The following is a 17,284-nucleotide window of genomic DNA, read 5'->3' on the forward strand; positions in this document are numbered from 1 at the left end:
TTGCTCAAACCATCTTCATTTTATTATTCTATAGAATATCCTATGCTTATCATGGTGGCCTCTAGCCTGGCCCCTCTGCTTCATAATGCCTGCCCCCTGCCCCAGCTGCCCCTCTCAATCCTGCTCTCCAGAGGGCACAAGTAGATCGTAGTAGTCTTCGGAGCCAGGGTAGTACCCTGGTGGATCTGCGAACTGACTTCGAGGTGCCATCCGGGGCCCGGGCTGCTGCGGTCTGTACCTAGTCCTGCGGCCAGGCCTCCGGTTACCCCAAAAATAGTTCTCCCTCATCCAGGGAGGGAAGGAGGACCTTGTGGTCTGCACCTGGGGAGGAGGCCTCACACCCCACTGTGGGGGCCTCAGCCAGGGAGGCCTGTGGGGTCTTGGCCTGGCCGCTGTAGGTAAAGTCCTGGGCTTGCGCGTTGTTGTGGCCTGGGTCTGCGCCAGCAGCGGGGTGTGTGTGGGAACTGAGAGCTGCAGCTTAGAGGTCCTTTGGATCCAGTCCAGATAGTACTGCGTGGAAATGAAGACGCTTGGCACCTTCGCTGTGCCGCAGTACACCGGTCCGAAACTGGCGACTCCAATCACCCAGTAGCGCTCAGACCTCTCTTCCCTGCACATCAGGGGGCCTCCGCTGTCACCCTGGGAGGGGGGAAAGAAGGTGGTGGAATGAGGTGCAGGCATGATGCTGTGGAGATCAAGGCAGAGGCAAATGGGGTAAGGATACAAGGCTCAGCCATCCTGTCAGGGTCAGCACAGCACATCAATTTCACTTATTCCCCGTGGAGTACAGGGTCAAGTTTAAGGTTCTGGTTTTGACCTTTAAAGCCCTTTGTGGCCTAGGACCCACGCACCTACGGAACCACCTCTCCTGGTATGCCCCACGGAGGACTTTAAGGTCCACAAATGACAACACCTTGGAGGTCCCAAGTTGTAAGGTGGTTAGATTGCTCTCAACTAGGGCCAGGGCCTTTTCAGTACTGGCCCCAACTTGGTGGAACGCTCTGCCACAAGAGACCTGGGCCCTGCGGGACTTGACATCTTTCCTGCAAGACAGAGCTGTTCTGCCTGGCCTTTGGTTTGGACTCAGTCTGACCCTTATGTCTTCCCTCCCCTTACGGTTTTGATTTATGGGCTACTTTTAAAATGAGGCTGCTTTTTAAATTGCATTTTAACCTGTATTTTAAATTGGGTTGTTGTTTTGTTTTCCCCCCTATTATGTTTCCATTGTAATTTTACTGGTGTTAACCGCCCTGGGGAATAAATTATTATTATTATTATTATTATTATTATTATTATTATTAATTGCATCTAATTCCAGCCTTGCAGGGGTTGGACTAGATGACCGCCCCGAGGTACCTTCCAACTCTACAATTCTAAACGTATACCCTGCTTGATTGTACAACAGCAACCTCAAGGCGGTTCACGAGGAGAACAAAACAATAACGAGTAAAACCAACTCTTGAAAACATTCAGAAGATAAAACCAGCTACAAACTGAAAACGGATTGAAGCATATACCAACATCCTACATTTAAAGTGTGTGACTCCCTCCCCCACAAGAATCGTGGGAACTGTAGTTTACTCCTCATGGATATCTGATTCCAGGCACCCAAATTGCAGTTCCTCAATATTCTTTTTTTTTTTTCCGGTGGCGGGGGGGGGGGGGCAGCGGGAGTCCTGCACTTTGAATGTGCATTGACCGTGTGGTGTGTAGACAGCCTCGGAGAGCAGCCTCAGCTCAGCTTCCCAAGCGTTGAAACTTGGAGCATTGGTTGGCCACAAATGAGCTCTAATGTGGAGCCATAGAGTGATACCCTTCATCAGGTGAGCACAAAATCCTGACCTTGGCTCCTAACCATGGTTCACCCTACCCTGCAGATTGAAATGGTTCCTTCTTCGTGTCCGGCACAGACGTTCTGTGTAGGAATCATCCTGCCCCACCGCATCCCACATTGGATTCTACTGTAGAGACTCGTCGCCCCTTCTTGCATGATGTCAGGAGGGGTGGAATCTGTGAGCAGAAAGCAGCAGGGTGGGAATGGAGATAGACAGCTGGACGCCTGACCAGGGGGTGCCCTGCCCATGAATCCTAACTGGGGCAGGGAAAGGAGAGAGGAAAGGGGGAAACCCCTCAGAGCCATTCCCAGAAAGCAGACGTGTGGACAAGCCTTAAGACCTGCCTAACGGCTAGCTGCTCTCAGTCAGTGGACCAGCAGTGCTATTTTTCTAAAAACGAGGTGCCAGGACTCACCACAAACACCTTCCCTGGTCTCTTATAATGGCAATGGCACCCACCTGGGAGGTGCTGGAATGGAGTTTCAGTGAGTTCTGGCTGAAAAAATCCCTGCTAACCATGTTTTGATTTCATAAATAGTTGGTGTTGGTGTTGACCTTTAAAGCCCTAAACGGCCTCAGTCCAGTATACCTGAAGGAGTGTCTCCACCCCCATCGTTTAGCCTGGACACTGAGGTCCAGCTCCAAGGGCCTTCTGGCAGAAGTGAGGTTACAGGGAACCAGGCAGAGGGCCTTCTCGGTGGTGGCGGCGCCCGCCCTGTGGAATGCCCTCCCACCAGATGTCAAAGGAATAAACAACTATCTGACTTTTAGAAGACACCTGAGGGCAGCCCTGTTCAGTTAACTTTTTTAATGACTGGTGTTTTAACGTTTTTTAATCTGTTGGAAGCCACCCAGAGTGGCTGGGGAAGCCCAGCCAGTTGGGTGGGGTGCAAATTATTATTATTATTATTATTATTATTATTATTATTATTATTATTATTATATATCCTGAGCCCAGTATATTATTAAAGCAGAATAATTACAGGCAAGAATGGGGGGAAACTCATCCATGCAAGAGAGAGGGGATGTGAAACAGGGATGGAACACCCCGAAAGAAAACCTCTCCTGCAAAAGAAGGAACCTTGTGCAGCCCAACCAGAAGCGTTTATTCATTCAGAACTAGGTATATTATTTGCCACGGTCATTTCCATTTTATTTATTAACTTTCCTCCCACTGGAAGGGCTTGTCCACACTTCCGCTCGTCCCCTGCCTAGAAAGCATGAGTCCAAGAGGTTTGTGCCCCCTTGGCATGTGTCTGAGTGGTTTTCTGCTTGCCCTGTTACTTTCCCCAGGAAAACTCACTCTTGACTGCTGAATAGGAGCAAACAACAATCTGCAGAGAACTCGATTGCAGGTTTTCCCTGGGGGGAAACAGCAGGATAAGCGGAAGTGCAGACAAGTCCTAAACCACCCTGGAAAATGCCGGCTGGCAGTGAAGATACAGACGATGAATTTATTTCAAACAGTCCTCCTGCTTTTCACAAGGTTGCTCTCACCTTTTGGCAGCAGGCCGCCCCAGCCGCTGACGTAGCAATGGCCGAGCGTCAAAACCTCCATTCTTTCGTCAGGCAGGCAGGCTGGCTGGATGTAGTCGCTGCAGTTGACGGGCTCGTCCATCTCCAGCAAGGCGATGTCTGCGAACACCACCTCTCCTTGATTCAGCTGGTTGTCGTACTTCTCATGTTTCACCAGCCTCTTAATGAAGCGCTGCTCAGCCTCTGGGCCCAGCTTCTTGATCCGGTTGGAGCCAAGAACAAGCTTGTACTGGTCTCTGCAGGTGGGACCAAGAACAGGGATATATGGCTTGTGGGAGGCTATAGGGGAGTTCTGAGGTTTGGGGGGGTGGCACGCCCCGGGTGCCATTCCAAACGGAGGGTGACTAAATGCCAACCCCCGATTGGTGGCACCACCCGGGACATGCACCATGCCCCTGGGACATGTGCCACGCCCCCCATGGATGGTGCACCACACCCCTAGGTGGCATGCCACGCCCCTGGGTGGAGTTCCACACCCCCAGGATGCACGCCATGCCCCCCATGTGCAGCACATCACGTCCCCTGGGACACATGCTGCTCTGGGTACCGGAGCAGGTTGCTTCGCCTCTGGAAGGCTGTTCTTGGATTCCCTGAATGTCAGAGAAAGGATGGAGAAAAAATCCGCCCTCCCTCTCTCATGAGGCTGGAACACCTGGATATCCAGTGAAGCTGGCCTCACCTCCAAAAGCATATTGCAGAGCTGGAAAAGGTTCAGAAAAGGGCCACCAAAATTATCAGGGGTGTGGAGAGACTCGCCTATGAGGAAAGGCTTGGGACTTTTTAGTTTGGAGAAAATGTGGGTAAGAGGCGACGTGGTTGAAGCCTGAGAGGTTTTATTATTTATTTGATTTGACTTGATTTCATTTGTATATTGCCTTCATCACAAGATCCCAGGGCAGTTCACAGGATAAAAATCCAAGGTAAAAACACAAGTAAATAGTCAAAACAAAAAAATAACAAAACAATAACTCCGTTCCCACAAAAAAACTGTAGAATAATAATCAGCTTTATAAAACAAAAACAAAAAAGACAAATACAAAATACCAATTAACACAGAACACTTAAGAACAATAAACAACACCCACCCAAGTTAAAATATCATCCCCATTAAAAGCACAATTTTAGCACAAGGGGGCTGGCCCACGTCCTGGGTCCTCGTTCCTGTGCCTGGCCGCTTTCCCTGGGAAAACCTGCTGTTTACATCTAAATTGGAGCAAACATGAATTCATAGAAAACTCGATTGACCTTTGTTCTGATTCAGCGATGAACAGTGTGTTTTCCTGGGGAAAGCAGTGGGAGAAAGAAGAAGCCTCTCGGATCTCTGCCTACAGGTCTCAGGACAAATGGAATTGTGGATGAGCCCTATATTCCTATGAACCAAAAGGGGGTGGATCGGCCCAAGTGCTCACAGTGATGCAGCTAGCTGCTCTGGCACCCAGAGCGGAGTGCACCCAGGGGGAGGGGCTAGCCACCCACGGGGGCGGGATGGCATCCCAGGGGGGTGAAGTGAGCATCCTGCGGGGTGTGCGTCCTGGGGGTGCACTGCCCACCACGAGTGTCCCAGGGCGGCGGCGTGGTGATGTCACGCACCCTCAGGGATGACACTGAATGCCAGCCGCACCCACCGCACCCACCTTGCTCCGCCTCTGAGTACCCAGCCCTCTGAGGTTCCCAATGGGATGCTGGACTAGCTGGACCTTAGTTCTGATCAGGTAGGGCAGTTCCTGGGTTGTAGACTCCACCATCCCAAGAGGACGGCTCTGTGTTCAGGTGAACTGCAGTTCCTCCAAGTATCACCTGGAAGGCAGAAGAAGGGACTCTGCTTCCTTGAGATGCCCCCAGGGTGCTGGGCTTGCAGATTCCACAACCCTCCCCAGGAACGACCTTCTGCTAAGCAGATGTCCCCTTCTTGCTTACTTTGGTTTTGGGAAGCAGTGGACTGCGCTGAGGACCCATTGGGGGCCAATGAGCGAACCTCCACAGCTAGGAAAGTAGACATTCCCTCGTACTTTTGTCTGGATGCTGACCATCCAGGGCCAGGTCCCTGGAAGAACATCGCTGCCGCCCATAATACGCATCAACTTATGGCTGCTTGCCATGGGTCGTCTTCCGCAGATGCCACTGAAAAAGATAGAGAGCGTCAACAGATCATGTGCATGACGTGGGTGGATTGTGCAGCTCTTGAATATTGTGATCGCACATTTTACCTTTTTTACTGACACGGGCTCCTCATATATCATCTGGTATTTTGCAGGTCTTTTATATAGTTCCACAAATTTTATTTTTGGAAGAAAAAAATTCTACTATTATTATTATTATTATTTTAAAAAAATCCAGCCTTGTCAGTTTTATGTAATTCATGATAGTAACCTTGGGAGATCTGTTTGGATGCCATGGCTATAGGTGGTAATCAACAAGACTTGTCTCAGAGTACATCCACCAAAAGTAATGGACCTAACTTGTTTGTGTTCATTGCTTTCAATCGGTCTACTTCAGAGGGTTGGCTGAAATGCCACTAAATTTCATGAGACCCTCAAGGCAAAATGGAAGGAGAGCAACCCTGGTAGATGGACAGGCAGACAGAAGACCACCTGGGGTCTTTTTCCAGGAAAAAAACTTCTTCCCTATTTTGTCTTTCCTTACAAAATGCCACCCATCAACCCAATGGCCTCTTACTCGCAATTGCTGACGGTTGCGTTATGGGTGGGCTGGAATGCAGCAAGGACCAGAACAGAGAGGACCAACCATCTCATCCTTTGGGCAGCTCCCAAGGCTACAAGATCCACCACACCACCTTTCCTTAGAATTCATGACATCATAAAACACATGAATCCAGGTTCTGTCCAGAGAGCATGTGGGCAGCCTGACATCATCGCTGCTTTATGCTCCTCCTCCTCTCTTTTTTTGAGACAGACAAATGTTATTAATATTAACAGAAGCACCAGGGCAAGATGCCAAAACGAGGATAATAATAGTAACAACAATAATAATTTTATTATATATACCCCACCCATCTGGCTGGGTGTCCCAAGCCATTCTGGGCAACTTACAGAATATATAAAACATAATAAAGCAGCAAACATTAAAAGCTTCCCAATACAGGGCTGCCTTCAGATGTGTTCTAAAAGCTGTATAGTTCTTTATCTCCTTGACATCTGAAGAGAGGGTGTTCCATAGGGAGGGTGCCACCACTGAGAAGGCCCTCTGCCTTGTCCCTGATTCTTGGACTCTGCTCTTTAGCCATGCTGGCATCCTCTTGGCCCGGGTGGTATTTTTTCGTCAAGTGCAATATACATTATTGTTGAGATCCTCTTATTGTGGTTTTGAATAACCCCTAAGTGTTCTGCATGGTTTTTGCCTTTCACCTTCCTTTCTACCAGAACCCTCATTTTTGGGAAGTCCCTTTCTTTGAAGTCAAAGGTGACTACAATGAATTTACTTGGCAATTGTCCATTACATATATAAATTGAATTTGACAGCACTGTGGTCACTCTTCCCAAGTAGTTCAGCAACACTTTCATCTAACCAGATCCTGGCTGTCACTTGAGATAAAACCCAGAGTTTATGTTCTTCTGGTCAATTCTATTACTAACTGAACTAGGACAGTCATTTAGTGTATCTATAAATGTTAGCTCTTTGCTGTGTTTCGAAGACATATGCAGCCAGTCTACAATATCTCCTCTTTGATTGCATTCTCCATCAAAACACAGCCCAGAATAACTAAGGAGATAGTACAAGAATACTTGGCTAGTTTAGATGTATTCAAGTCTCCAGGGCCAGATGAACTGCATCCAAGAGTATTAAAAGAATCATAGAATCATAGAATCATAGAATCATAGAGTTGGAAGAGACCACAAGGGCCATCGAGTCCAACCCCCTGCCAAGCAGGAAACACCATCAGAGCACTCCTGACATATGGTTGTCAAGCCTCTGCTTAAAGACCTCCAAAGAAGGAGACTCCACCACACTCCTTGGCAGCAAATTCCACTGTCGAACAGCTCTTAATGTCAGGAAGTTCTTCCTAATGTTTAGGTGGAATCTTCTTTCTTGTAGTTTGGATCCATTGCTCCGTGTCCGCTTCTCTGGAGCAGCAGAAAACAACCTTTCTCCCTCCTCTATGTGACATCCTTTTATATATTTGAACATGGCTATCATATCACCCCTTAACCTCCTCTTCTCCAGGCTAAACATGCCCAGCTCTCTTAACCGTTCCTCATAAGGCATCGTTTCCAGGCCTTTGACCATTTTGGTTGCCCTCCTCTGGACACGTTCCAGTTTGTCAATGTCCTTCTTGAACTGTGGTGCCCAGAACTGGACACAGTACTCCAGGTGAGGTCTGACCAGAGCAGAATACAGTGGCACTATTACTTCCCTTGATCTAGATGCTATACTCCTATTGATGCAGCCCAGAATTGCATTGGCTTTTTTAGCTGCTGCGTCACACTGTTGGCTCATGTCAAGTTTGTGGTCAACCAAGACTCCTAGATCCTTTTCACATGTACTGCTCTCAAGCCAGGTGTCCCCCATCTTGTATTTGTGCCTCTCATTTTTTTTGCCCAAGTGCAATACTTTACATTTCTCCCTGTTAAAATTCATCTTGTTTGTTTTGGCCCAGTTCTCTAATCTGTCAAGGTTGTTTTGAAGTGTGATCCTGTCCTCTGGGGTGTTAGCCACCCCTCCCAATTTGGTGCAGCTTGTGCTTTAATCCATATCCCAGTTAATCAAAATCTTAGACTTTGTTCATTCCTAGGGTTTGGAGAGGGGGTGTCCCTAAACCTTTTCAGACAAACAGATGGCACTGCTACCAACCAATATCATTTTCTAAATATTACCTTAGGGAGGGGAGATGGCATTTTAACCTTAACAACATCCATTCTGGCTAGAAAATCCTGCATTCCTGGACTTTTTTTGTCTCCAAAAACATGACTGGGGGCTCATGCGCATTTCCACTTCCCTGCCACTTTCTGATGGGAAAACTTGCTCAACCACAGCAAACGGCAGTTGGGTTTCTGCAGATTTAGCACTAAAGAGTAGGTTTTCTGGGAGAAAGCGGTGGGACAAAGGCAAAGCTACTTGGACCTGTGCCTGGAAAACATTGGACAAGTTGGAAAACTGCCCAAGCCTGTGCTTTCTAGCAAGTGGAAGAAGCATGGACGAGCCCAGAGACTTATTCTAAGGACAACAGGGTCAGAATGTTGGGGTGAAGAGGCAATGAAACAACTCGCAACCAACAACATAAAGAAAACTCGCATGCTTGTACTTAGGCTTGACCAGCCTCGGGCTCTCCAGCAGCTTAGGACTACAAATCCCATGAGTCTCAGCTGGCAAGGCTGTGTCAATTGACGCTGATGGGAGCAGCAACCCAAAGCAACCGGAGAGAGCCAGATTAGCCAACGCTGCTGTAACTAAAGCAGGAGTGGGAAATCTCAGGCAGGGGGCCAAATGGGGTGCTCCAAGCCTTACTCACTGGCCCCCACTTGCTCCCAGCCACACCCGGTCTCCATAGACCATGCCCCACGTCAGCCCTGCTTCCCAACAACCTCGGTGCTTTCACCTGGATGGAAGGTATCCTTGGACTCTGATAATGCCCCTCACTTGAGCGGTAGAGAGGGTTGGGGTGTAGAATCCAAGGCAAGCTTTAGAATTGTTGCGCCACCAACTTTTGCCCTGGCCCCGCCCAACATGGGCAAGATTATTTGGAAGGGAATGTGGTCACTCCGGACAAAGAAGGTTCCCCACTCACCGACCCCTGAACTAATGTCCAAACCCATCTTAACTTCCTCTCTCCACAATTGGCCATTGAGTTTGCAGGCTCTGTAGACAGCTGCCTTCTGCTATGGATATTTTGAATTTTTCTGGGATTGTTGCATTGACGCCATTGTGATATTTTGTTAACGACCTTGGGATTTCTAAGGGAGGGTGGTGTAAAAATGTTTTAGTAAAATAAATGCTGCTAAGCCATGCTCCCTGCCTCCATACACAAATTGCCTCCATGCACAAATACACACAACTTAGATGAAGTCCTCCTCGTGACTTCCAGGTAGTTCTCGGCTTTCTGCCCAGGTTTCCCTGATGCCACAAATCATCCTCTCTCTTCCCTAACCCTGTATTGCAAGGGGTTGGACTAGATGGTCCTTCGGGTCCCTTCTGGCTTGACAATTCTTTGATTCCAGCTGTCCATTGCCGTTTCCTTCCCTTTCTCTTCCTGCTCGCCAAGTGCTGAGTTTCACACCGGCTTCTTCTGTTCTTGCACCTTTGCCAAAGCCAGCTGTGTGATGTCAGAACCCTGGGCACACCTGGTTTGTGACGTCATGGATTCCAGGAAAACATGGTGGAGGAATCAGCGCCCGGAGCTGGCAGAAGGATGAGCAGGTGGCTTCTCCTCATTCTGGCCCTCGCTGATTTCCGGCCCACCCATGCCGGAGACCCTACCTGCAAGTAAGTGCCAAAATGGACCAATGTAGCAAGGAGGTAGCACAGAGGCATCTCCCTCTGGATGTGGCCTCCATGGCAGTGGAGGCACAACTGAGCCCAAGTGGCCTTTTCCTCCCCAATCTATATCCCATGCGGTCCACTCAGTGTGCTGACATCTACTAAGGAAATTCAAACCCTGTTCTTGGAGAGGGCACAGGTGCTTGGCATCTTTTGCCTTTGACAGAAACGTTTGCAGATCCCTGGCATTTAGATCAACTGTGAGTTTCCCAGGTCACTAGGCAAAGTGAAATCTCCCACAGGTTTATTCTAGACTAAACAGGTATATTATACAATCATAAAACTGTGGAGTTGGAAAGGACCCCAAATGGCGTAGCATGGGGGGGCAGGCACAGGGGCAGCTGCCCTGGATGCAAAATTTGTTAAGGGCACAACATTTCAACACTCGGTGATGCTTCAGTACAGCTGTGTGCTTTTGTCACTGGGCTCAGCTGAAAACGGCTTCTCCATGTGAAGCAGGAAGCGATCTCTCCAGAATGACTCTTCTTATCTCTGCAGCTGTGATCTCCTGGGTGACACGCCTTACAGTTGTATGCACATGTGCACTCTGTCTGTTTCCTGCCCGCCCCACCCCCTCTGTGTGGCCCCGGGTGATGGAAACCCATGCTATGCCACTGATCTAATCCAAGCCCTTGCAATGTAGGAATCACAGCTAAAGAATTCTGGGCAGAGGCTATCTGACCTCTGTTTACAAAGGAAGGAGCGTCCACCACCTTCTGAGCTTATCAGGTCTACTCTTGAGCAGCTCTCAAGAAAGCTCTTCCTAGTGTATAGTCAGAATCGTCTTTCTTGCAGTTTGAATCCATTGGTTCGGATCCTCCCCTTTGGAGCAACAGAAAATAAGCTTGCTCTGTCTTCCATGTGGCGCTAAGCACCACAGTTTGTTGGCATTGCATTTTAAAAGAATACAACACACAGGACCCTCAGCAACTATCTATTGGGCATCAAAACAAGCAGGCAGCACATAGTGTGAAAAGCATAAGAAAGGAAGTAAATTCCTTGAGGGATGGAGCCTCCAAACTCCTTTTGGTTCTACAGAGGCAGCAATACATGTGCGGCTGAAAACTAATGGAAATGTTCCTTTCCAGGGGAGCCTGTGGAAGACGTCCGCTGGCGGTCAGTCAGTACTTGAGGAAGGCCATGAGTGGCACTGACGTCCTGCCAGGAACATGGCCCTGGCAAGTCAGCTTCCAGTACCCAAGCCAAGCTGGGCACTGGGTCCATTTCTGCGGAGGTTCGCTCATCAGCTCTCGCTGGGTCCTCAGTGCAGCCCACTGCTTGAAGATCAAGACGTAAGCCAAAGGAGCAGCTGCTCCTTGGGTAGGAGAACATGGCAGGGTCTACAAAGCAGGCGGCCTGGGGGCATCTCATGGAAGCAGAGTCCCATCTTCTGCCTCTGCCCAACATGGAGCATGAAGGTCTCTTTAGTTGTGATGGGTGAAAGCCACTGCTAGATCAGTCCTTGGGGGATCTGTCTCAGTTTTGACATTCTGAAAGCAAGCATCTAGTCCTTAGGGCTGCTGAAAGTGCAGTCCGACCAGGAAGAGTCCTCTCTCCTCCTGCAGCTTCCAGCAAATGGTTTTCAGAAGGATTGCAGCCTCCAACCGTGGAGGCAGAGCCGAGCCATCATGTGCTTTAAATGTATGGCATTTATGCAGCCCTTAGAGTGACCCAGGAGATGACCTTGCCAGACAATGAGCTGGTTCCTTCTACCCTTTTACAAACCCCTCCCTTTCCCCTTTCTAGCCCCTTTAATCCGATGCCCCTTCCCACCTGGGTCACAAAAGATGTGAAAAAGGGTCCCTGGCCAGACAGCTGGACCAAACTCCTTGGCTCTGACTTGCCTCTCCATCTTATTCCTCCATCAGCTGAGCTCTAGGCCTTTCACGGGAGCATCCAGACTTCTTAGGGTAACCTTTGTGCGCTCCAAGAACCTTGTCCCACCAGCAATGAACCTATTCTTCCCTTCCAGATTGAGAAAAGTCTTTAAGGTGGTGGTTGGCATCACCACGCTCTCACAGCCTGGTCCCGATGCCCAGCAGCGCCGGATAAAGAGGGTGGTGGACTACAAACTCTATGAGGACGACGAGTCACCTCGCTACAGCCTCTCCGTGGTGGAGCTGGTGGAGCCGGTCCGCTGCAGCGACTACGTCCAGCCGGCCTGTTTGCCTGACGACAGCGTGGTACTTTCGATGCTCACTCATTGCTATATCAGTGGCTGGGGCGACATGGGTGAGGAAAGTGAGAGCCCCAGGACCTCCCCACGAAAGCAGCCCCCTGTGAGGACTGACCCCACCCTGGAAGATCAGAGCGCAAATATGTCCCATGCCTTCAATGCCAAGTGTAACAAACACACAATAATCGCAACAACGGTTGTGAACAAATGTCTGGTCACAGAAGGTGGTGGACTCTCCTTCCTTGCCGAGGTTGGGTGGCCTTCTATTCCTGCATTGCAGGGGGGTTGGACTAGATGACCCAGGACCCTTCCAATTCTAGGATTGGAATGCCCATTTCCTTCTTTCAGGAGCTGTGTTCAAATCCCAAAGTCTTACCATCCTCCACCCAGCCCATGACAGGAAAACACCGTATAACAAGACCATATGCCCCTTCACGTATTTGGGGAAAACACTGCTGCTCATGGGAGGAGCTTCTGCTATCTTCTCTTCCCTCCTTGCTGCCTTGCTTGCACTGAGAAGGCCCTGGCCCTGGTGGAAGATAGTCTGACTTCCTTAGGGCCCGGGACCTCTAAACTATGGTTATTCATGGACCTTAAGGTCCTCTGCAGGGCAGACCAGGAGAGGCAGTCCCGTAAATATGCAGATGACCAAAAATAGCTTTAGCATGTATAATGAAACAAGAATCCAATGTCTCTATTCAGACCAGGTCTCTCCATAGTTATCAGTTTAGTAATAACTTGTAATTCAGCAACTTCTCTTTCAAGTCTATTTCTGAAATTCTTTTGTAATAAGACAGCTGCTTTGAGATCCTGTATTTAATGTCCTGGGAGACTGAAGTGTTCTCCTACTGGCTTCTCTGTCTTGTGATTCCTGATGTCAGATTTATGTCCATTTATCATTCGGCGTAGGGTTTGGCCTGTTTGTCCAAGACAGAGAGCTGAAGGGCACTGCTTGGCACTTGATGGCAGACACAATGTTAGAAGATGAGCAATTAAATAAGCCTAAAATGGTATATTTGATGTTGTTGGGTCCAGTGATGGTGTTGTCTGGATGTCTGTGGCAGCAAAGTTGGCATTTGGGTTTATTGCAGGCTCTGGTACCAGTGTCCATGTTAAGTCTGGTTGCTGTATTATTGTGGGTGAGGAGTTGTTTAAGATTGGGTGGCTGTCTGTAGGCAATGAAAGGTCTTCCTCCCAGACAATGACAGTTCTCTTTCTCAAGCTCTGGGAGGAAGACCTTATACTCAGAAAAATCTTAGTTGGTCTCTAAGGACAAAAAAAAAATATATTTATTTCAGCTGTGTCAGACCAACATGGCTACCTACCTGAATTTATTTACTGCTTAGGTTTATATCCCAAGTTTTCTACAAGGAGCTCAAGGTGGCAAACATAGGTCTCCACCCCTTTTCATCATCAGGACCAGCCCTGTTAGGTAGGTTAGCCTGAGAGTGAGAGACAGCAAAATAAATATTGTTGCATAATCCTCAGGCTATCTCTGAGGGCTTGGAGGGCAGTCATCTCAACAGCTGCCTTTGCTATGTGGCATTGATCGAAGGATCATAAATCAACATTCTCCGTAAATATCTCTCATTTAATTCCTGGATGCAACTGAACGCTTCTTCCTGCCTTCCACTCACAGAGCATAAAACATCTGGCATCCTGCAAGAATCAAAGGTGAAACTCCTTTCCCTACAAACCTGCGGCAGCAAGAGCTGGTGGAAGCGGAAGGTGGCCGATGAGATCCTGTGTGCTGGATACGAGGAAGAAGGAGGCAACAGCACCTGTGAGGTATGCAAGGGCCAAAGCCTTCCAGGGCTACTGCTGGAGAGGAGAAGAGAGAACTGGATTTGCTGCCCCCTGAGGAGGCTACAGCTTGCACCTCTGAGCACTGACTTTGCACACTGGTTGAGCTGAGCAGGCATGGTGCAAGTGCGATACAGAGCCAGGCAGACTGCAATTGTGTAGCCTCCAAAATCCCGGTGATGAAAACCAGGAGATGCAAGCCCAACCTTCCTCTCCCCATCAAATGTCCCCCTTGCAGGAGCAGATTCATGCGTGCGCCACAACACAAACTCACACCCCTCCTGTTACGGAAAAATCTAGGTGCAAGGCTGCTCAGTCCCCCAGCTCATCGGGCAGAGCCCGCGGGTCCCTGCGGAATAAAGGAAGGAGTTCAGCCACCAACCGGAGCAAATAGCTGTGGACCAAAGTTTATTGTGCAACAGGTTCAAGGAGGAATTTTGAACCCCGAGGATGGGGTGACAAGGACTTTTAAAAGTTTCCCACCCTATCCCAGAATACAGTTCATACATCATCATTGCTACATCACTGACATGTCACAAAACGGGAGGGGTAGACAGGGGTTACACTAGTTTAGCCTTGCCAAACATGTCCAGACAAGTCCTTGGTACAAGATTAGCATAAGGGCAAGACCCAGGTATAAGATTAGCATAGGGAAACACCTCTGAAGGCCCACCACCCAAAGTACAATAGAACTTCCTTTGCACGTCTGGCCCCTTGTCAAGTCTGGTGATGGGATTTGGCTTTCTGTGGCCAACAATCAACTCAGCAATTGTCACCTCTGGGAACTTCCTGGAGTCCTTTTTCAAGGGGAAAATAGCTTTGGAATGGAGGAAACTGGCGTTGATTTTATATTATTTTTAAAGGTAGGTAGCTTCCCTGAGCTGTCAAGTTGAAAAGATACATTCAGGCATAATATTTGTAACATTTAACACCTTGCAGGATGCCAGATACAGTGGTGCCCCGCAAGACGAATGCCTCGCAAGACGGAAAACTCACTAGGCGAAAGGGTTTTCCGTTTTGGAGGTGCTTCGCAAAACGAATCTCCTATGGGCTTGCTTCGCAAGACGAAAATGTCTTGCAAGTTCCTGTGGGTTTTTTTCCCCTCCCCCCCTTTTTCTAAGCCGCTAAGCCGCTTATCAGCTGATCCGATAAGCTGATAAACCGCTAAAAGCCGCTAAAAGCCGCTAATAGCACTAATAGCGCTAATCCGCTAATCCGTCAATGGGCTTGCTTCGCAAGACGAAAAAACCGCTAGACAAAGAGAATCACAAAACGGATTCTTTTCGTCTTGCGAGGCACCACTGTATTTTAAAGATGTGCCCACCCCCGTAATTTCCGTAACACCGCCCAATCCAGACCACCACCCACAAGCCCATTTTCTTCATTCCCCTCTGCACCCGACTTTGCAGGACTGCTCGCCACCCCCCATGCCAAGTCCCCTTTGTCAATGCCACCAATCTGCCCACCCCATCCCTCCCCTTTCCCAGCTGCTGAGGACCCCATTCAGCTCCAGCCCCACCTTCCTCCTTCACTCTTCATCTCCCCCATCTTCCTCTCTAGTGAATGCTCCATCCACCAGCCACCTCCCTCTCTTACAAATCACCCAATGCCCCACTTGAGCCGCCCGCCTCCCTCTCAGGAAGGCCATAGCTCAGCAGGAGAGCAAGCACCTGCCTTGCATGCAGGTCCCAGGATCAGGCCCTGCTGGCATCTCCAGATCTAGCTGGGAGAGAGCCCTGCCTGGAGTCCTGGAGAGCCACTGCTGCCAGTCAGTGTCGAGAATATTCCGCTGGATGGAATGAATGATCTGACCCAGCATTTCTCCATATTCCTGGTCCATCTTCTACAGACCCACAGCTCTCTACTGAGCTATGCTGAGGAACCAGCAGCTGGGTTTCGGTGGCGCTGTCCTTCTCCAAAAGTGGCCGGCTGCTCCTTAGGGCTTCCTTTCCCCCGAAAGCCCATCTGCCCACCTGCTGACCGCCTCCCACCATCCTTTGTTCTCCCCACACACAGACCGACGTTGGTGCCCCGCTCATGTGCCGGGAAGCAAGGTCCGAGCGCTACTGGGTGATTGGCGTCGCCAGCTTGGGGGCGCCCATCTGCGGCCAGGCAAAGCGGCCGGGCATCTACATCTCCACGCAGCACTACCTCCACTGGATTGAAAGGACCACCCGGGAGAGTCTCTCTGCGCCCAGCCGCCAACCACTCCTGGCACAGAGCCAGGCATCAGATGCAACCACACCGAGCCCAAAGCAGGACCGTAGGGCTTTGCCCATGCCCACTGGCAGGCCTTGGCCCAGGCCCACAAGACTGCACGCAGCTCCCTGCACCAGGCCCACCCGGCAGAGTCCTCCAACACCACCTGGGTGGCTGAGACACACAAGGTGGCACCCCAAGAAGGGAAGGCCCCCAGGCCAGGCCAGGCCTAGTGCCAAGCCAAACCGGGGGGCATCACCTCCAGGCTATGGGGATTTTTACAGCTGGGATCAGGGGTACATTAACCCCAGGCCTCAAGCACAGCCACCAGTTCTGCTGCCAGGGCAGCTGCCGCCATGAGGGGAGCATGGCATAAAGTCAAAGCAGCCAGGACAGCATTGGTATGTATAATGTACCTATGAAGATATGTGAATGAAGGCAAATTGATGAGACTTTTTGGAATTTGGGAAGTGGGCACCAATGGGTTTTGTGCCATCGCTGGACCCAATAGGTTTTGTGCTGTCGCCGGACCCAGATTTGTTGAAAAAAGACCCAATCCAAGACCATTCTTTGCCGTTTGTTCTTTGTGTCCCCTTTCTTTGAGCGGTTTAAAATATCTGATGCAATTGCAGCAAGGTTTCTCTTTCAACTTTTTTTGCAAACCGTTGGCGTCCATACCCAGTTAGGGGGTGTCACATTTAAATCTCCCGCTCTGTGATCTAAGAAAACCATCCATCTATGCATGTCTCTTCCTGGAAACCAAGGTTTCCATACAGCACAAATGTAAGAAGGGCTGCTGTTCCCCCCAGTGCTAGTCCTACTCAGAGGAAAGCTACTGAAATTAATGGGCCTAAGTCACGTTGGCACTGGGCAACAGAATCATAGAGCGGTAGAATTGGAAGGGATCCCCAGGTGTCATCTAGTCCAACCCCCTGCAGTGCAGGGATCTCAGCTAAAGCATCCGTGACAGATGGCAACCAAGTTTTCTGGAAATTTATTCTTGATTAGTCCCCCTTCAGTGTCCAGCTGCGGTTTGCCAATAGAGCCAAATACAGACTTGTTTTAGGAGCTGGATGAGGCCCACAGAAGGCCCACGTATCCCTGGTCGAGGGATCCCACGCCTGCCCACTGGCTTATAGGATTCAGGACCAGCTTTCAGCAACAAAGATAAGCAGTGGGTCTTTCCCCCCACCCCATCCCCTTGACCTGTTGCACTGGGTAGATGAAGCAGGCAAGGAGTTTC

The 17,284-nt window shown here is 49.6% G+C and overlaps 2 protein-coding genes across 4 annotated transcripts; one reads left to right on the forward strand and one right to left on the reverse strand.

Moving 5' to 3' along the window:
- Window positions 1–9,549, reverse strand: LOC308486353 (acrosin-like). 3 transcript variants are annotated; one of them, XM_081023136.1, is made up of 5 exons: window positions 9,380–9,549; window positions 5,289–5,492; window positions 3,333–3,607; window positions 1,871–2,010; window positions 1–639 (listed from the first exon to the last, which is right to left on the reverse strand). In XM_081023136.1, the coding sequence occupies exons 2-5, from the start codon at window positions 5,468–5,470 to the stop codon at window positions 115–117; spliced, it is 1,122 nt and encodes a 373-aa protein (XP_080879262.1). In that variant the 5' UTR covers window positions 5,471–5,492; window positions 9,380–9,549; the 3' UTR covers window positions 1–114. The 3 variants fall into 3 exon arrangements, with proteins under 3 accessions (XP_080879262.1, XP_080879261.1, XP_080879263.1); XM_081023135.1 differs by lacking the exon at window positions 9,380–9,549 and adding an exon at window positions 6,048–6,195; XM_081023137.1 differs by lacking the exon at window positions 9,380–9,549 and adding an exon at window positions 5,579–5,640.
- A 105-nt stretch (window positions 9,550–9,654) lies between these two features.
- On the forward strand, window positions 9,655–16,609 carry LOC308486345 (acrosin-like). The gene is made up of 5 exons (XM_081023122.1): window positions 9,655–9,809; window positions 10,952–11,155; window positions 11,836–12,095; window positions 13,679–13,827; window positions 15,859–16,609. The coding sequence occupies exons 1-5, from the start codon at window positions 9,700–9,702 to the stop codon at window positions 16,399–16,401; spliced, it is 1,266 nt and encodes a 421-aa protein (XP_080879248.1). The 5' UTR covers window positions 9,655–9,699; the 3' UTR covers window positions 16,402–16,609.
- The last annotated feature ends 675 nt before the right edge of the window (window positions 16,610–17,284 follow it).

Source organism: Podarcis pityusensis (assembly GCF_964106645.2).
Source record: "Podarcis pityusensis genome assembly, chromosome: 10".
Taxonomy (NCBI): Eukaryota; Metazoa; Chordata; class Lepidosauria; order Squamata; family Lacertidae; genus Podarcis; species Podarcis pityusensis.

What these genes read in the sequence shown, in the direction of transcription:
- LOC308486353 (XM_081023135.1), bottom strand. Translation starts at nt 6,124, where the DNA reads ATGAGATGGTTGGTCCTCTCTGTTCTGGTCCTTGCTGCATTCCAGCCC. An exon ending in GCAACCGTCAGCAATTGCGA is followed by an intron (nt 5,493 to 6,047) that starts GTAAGAGGCCAT and finishes TATCTTTTTCAG; the next exon opens with TGGCATCTGCGGAAGACGAC. An exon ending in GAACCATTTCAATCTGCAGG is followed by an intron (nt 640 to 1,870) that starts GTAGGGTGAACC and finishes CCCCCCTCCCAG; the next exon opens with GGTGACAGCGGAGGCCCCCT.
- LOC308486345 (XM_081023122.1), top strand. Translation starts at nt 9,700, where the DNA reads ATGGTGGAGGAATCAGCGCCCGGAGCTGGCAGAAGGATGAGCAGGTGG. An exon ending in GCCGGAGACCCTACCTGCAA is followed by an intron (nt 9,810 to 10,951) that starts GTAAGTGCCAAA and finishes GTTCCTTTCCAG; the next exon opens with GGGAGCCTGTGGAAGACGTC. An exon ending in GAGGCAACAGCACCTGTGAG is followed by an intron (nt 13,828 to 15,858) that starts GTATGCAAGGGC and finishes CCCCACACACAG; the next exon opens with ACCGACGTTGGTGCCCCGCT.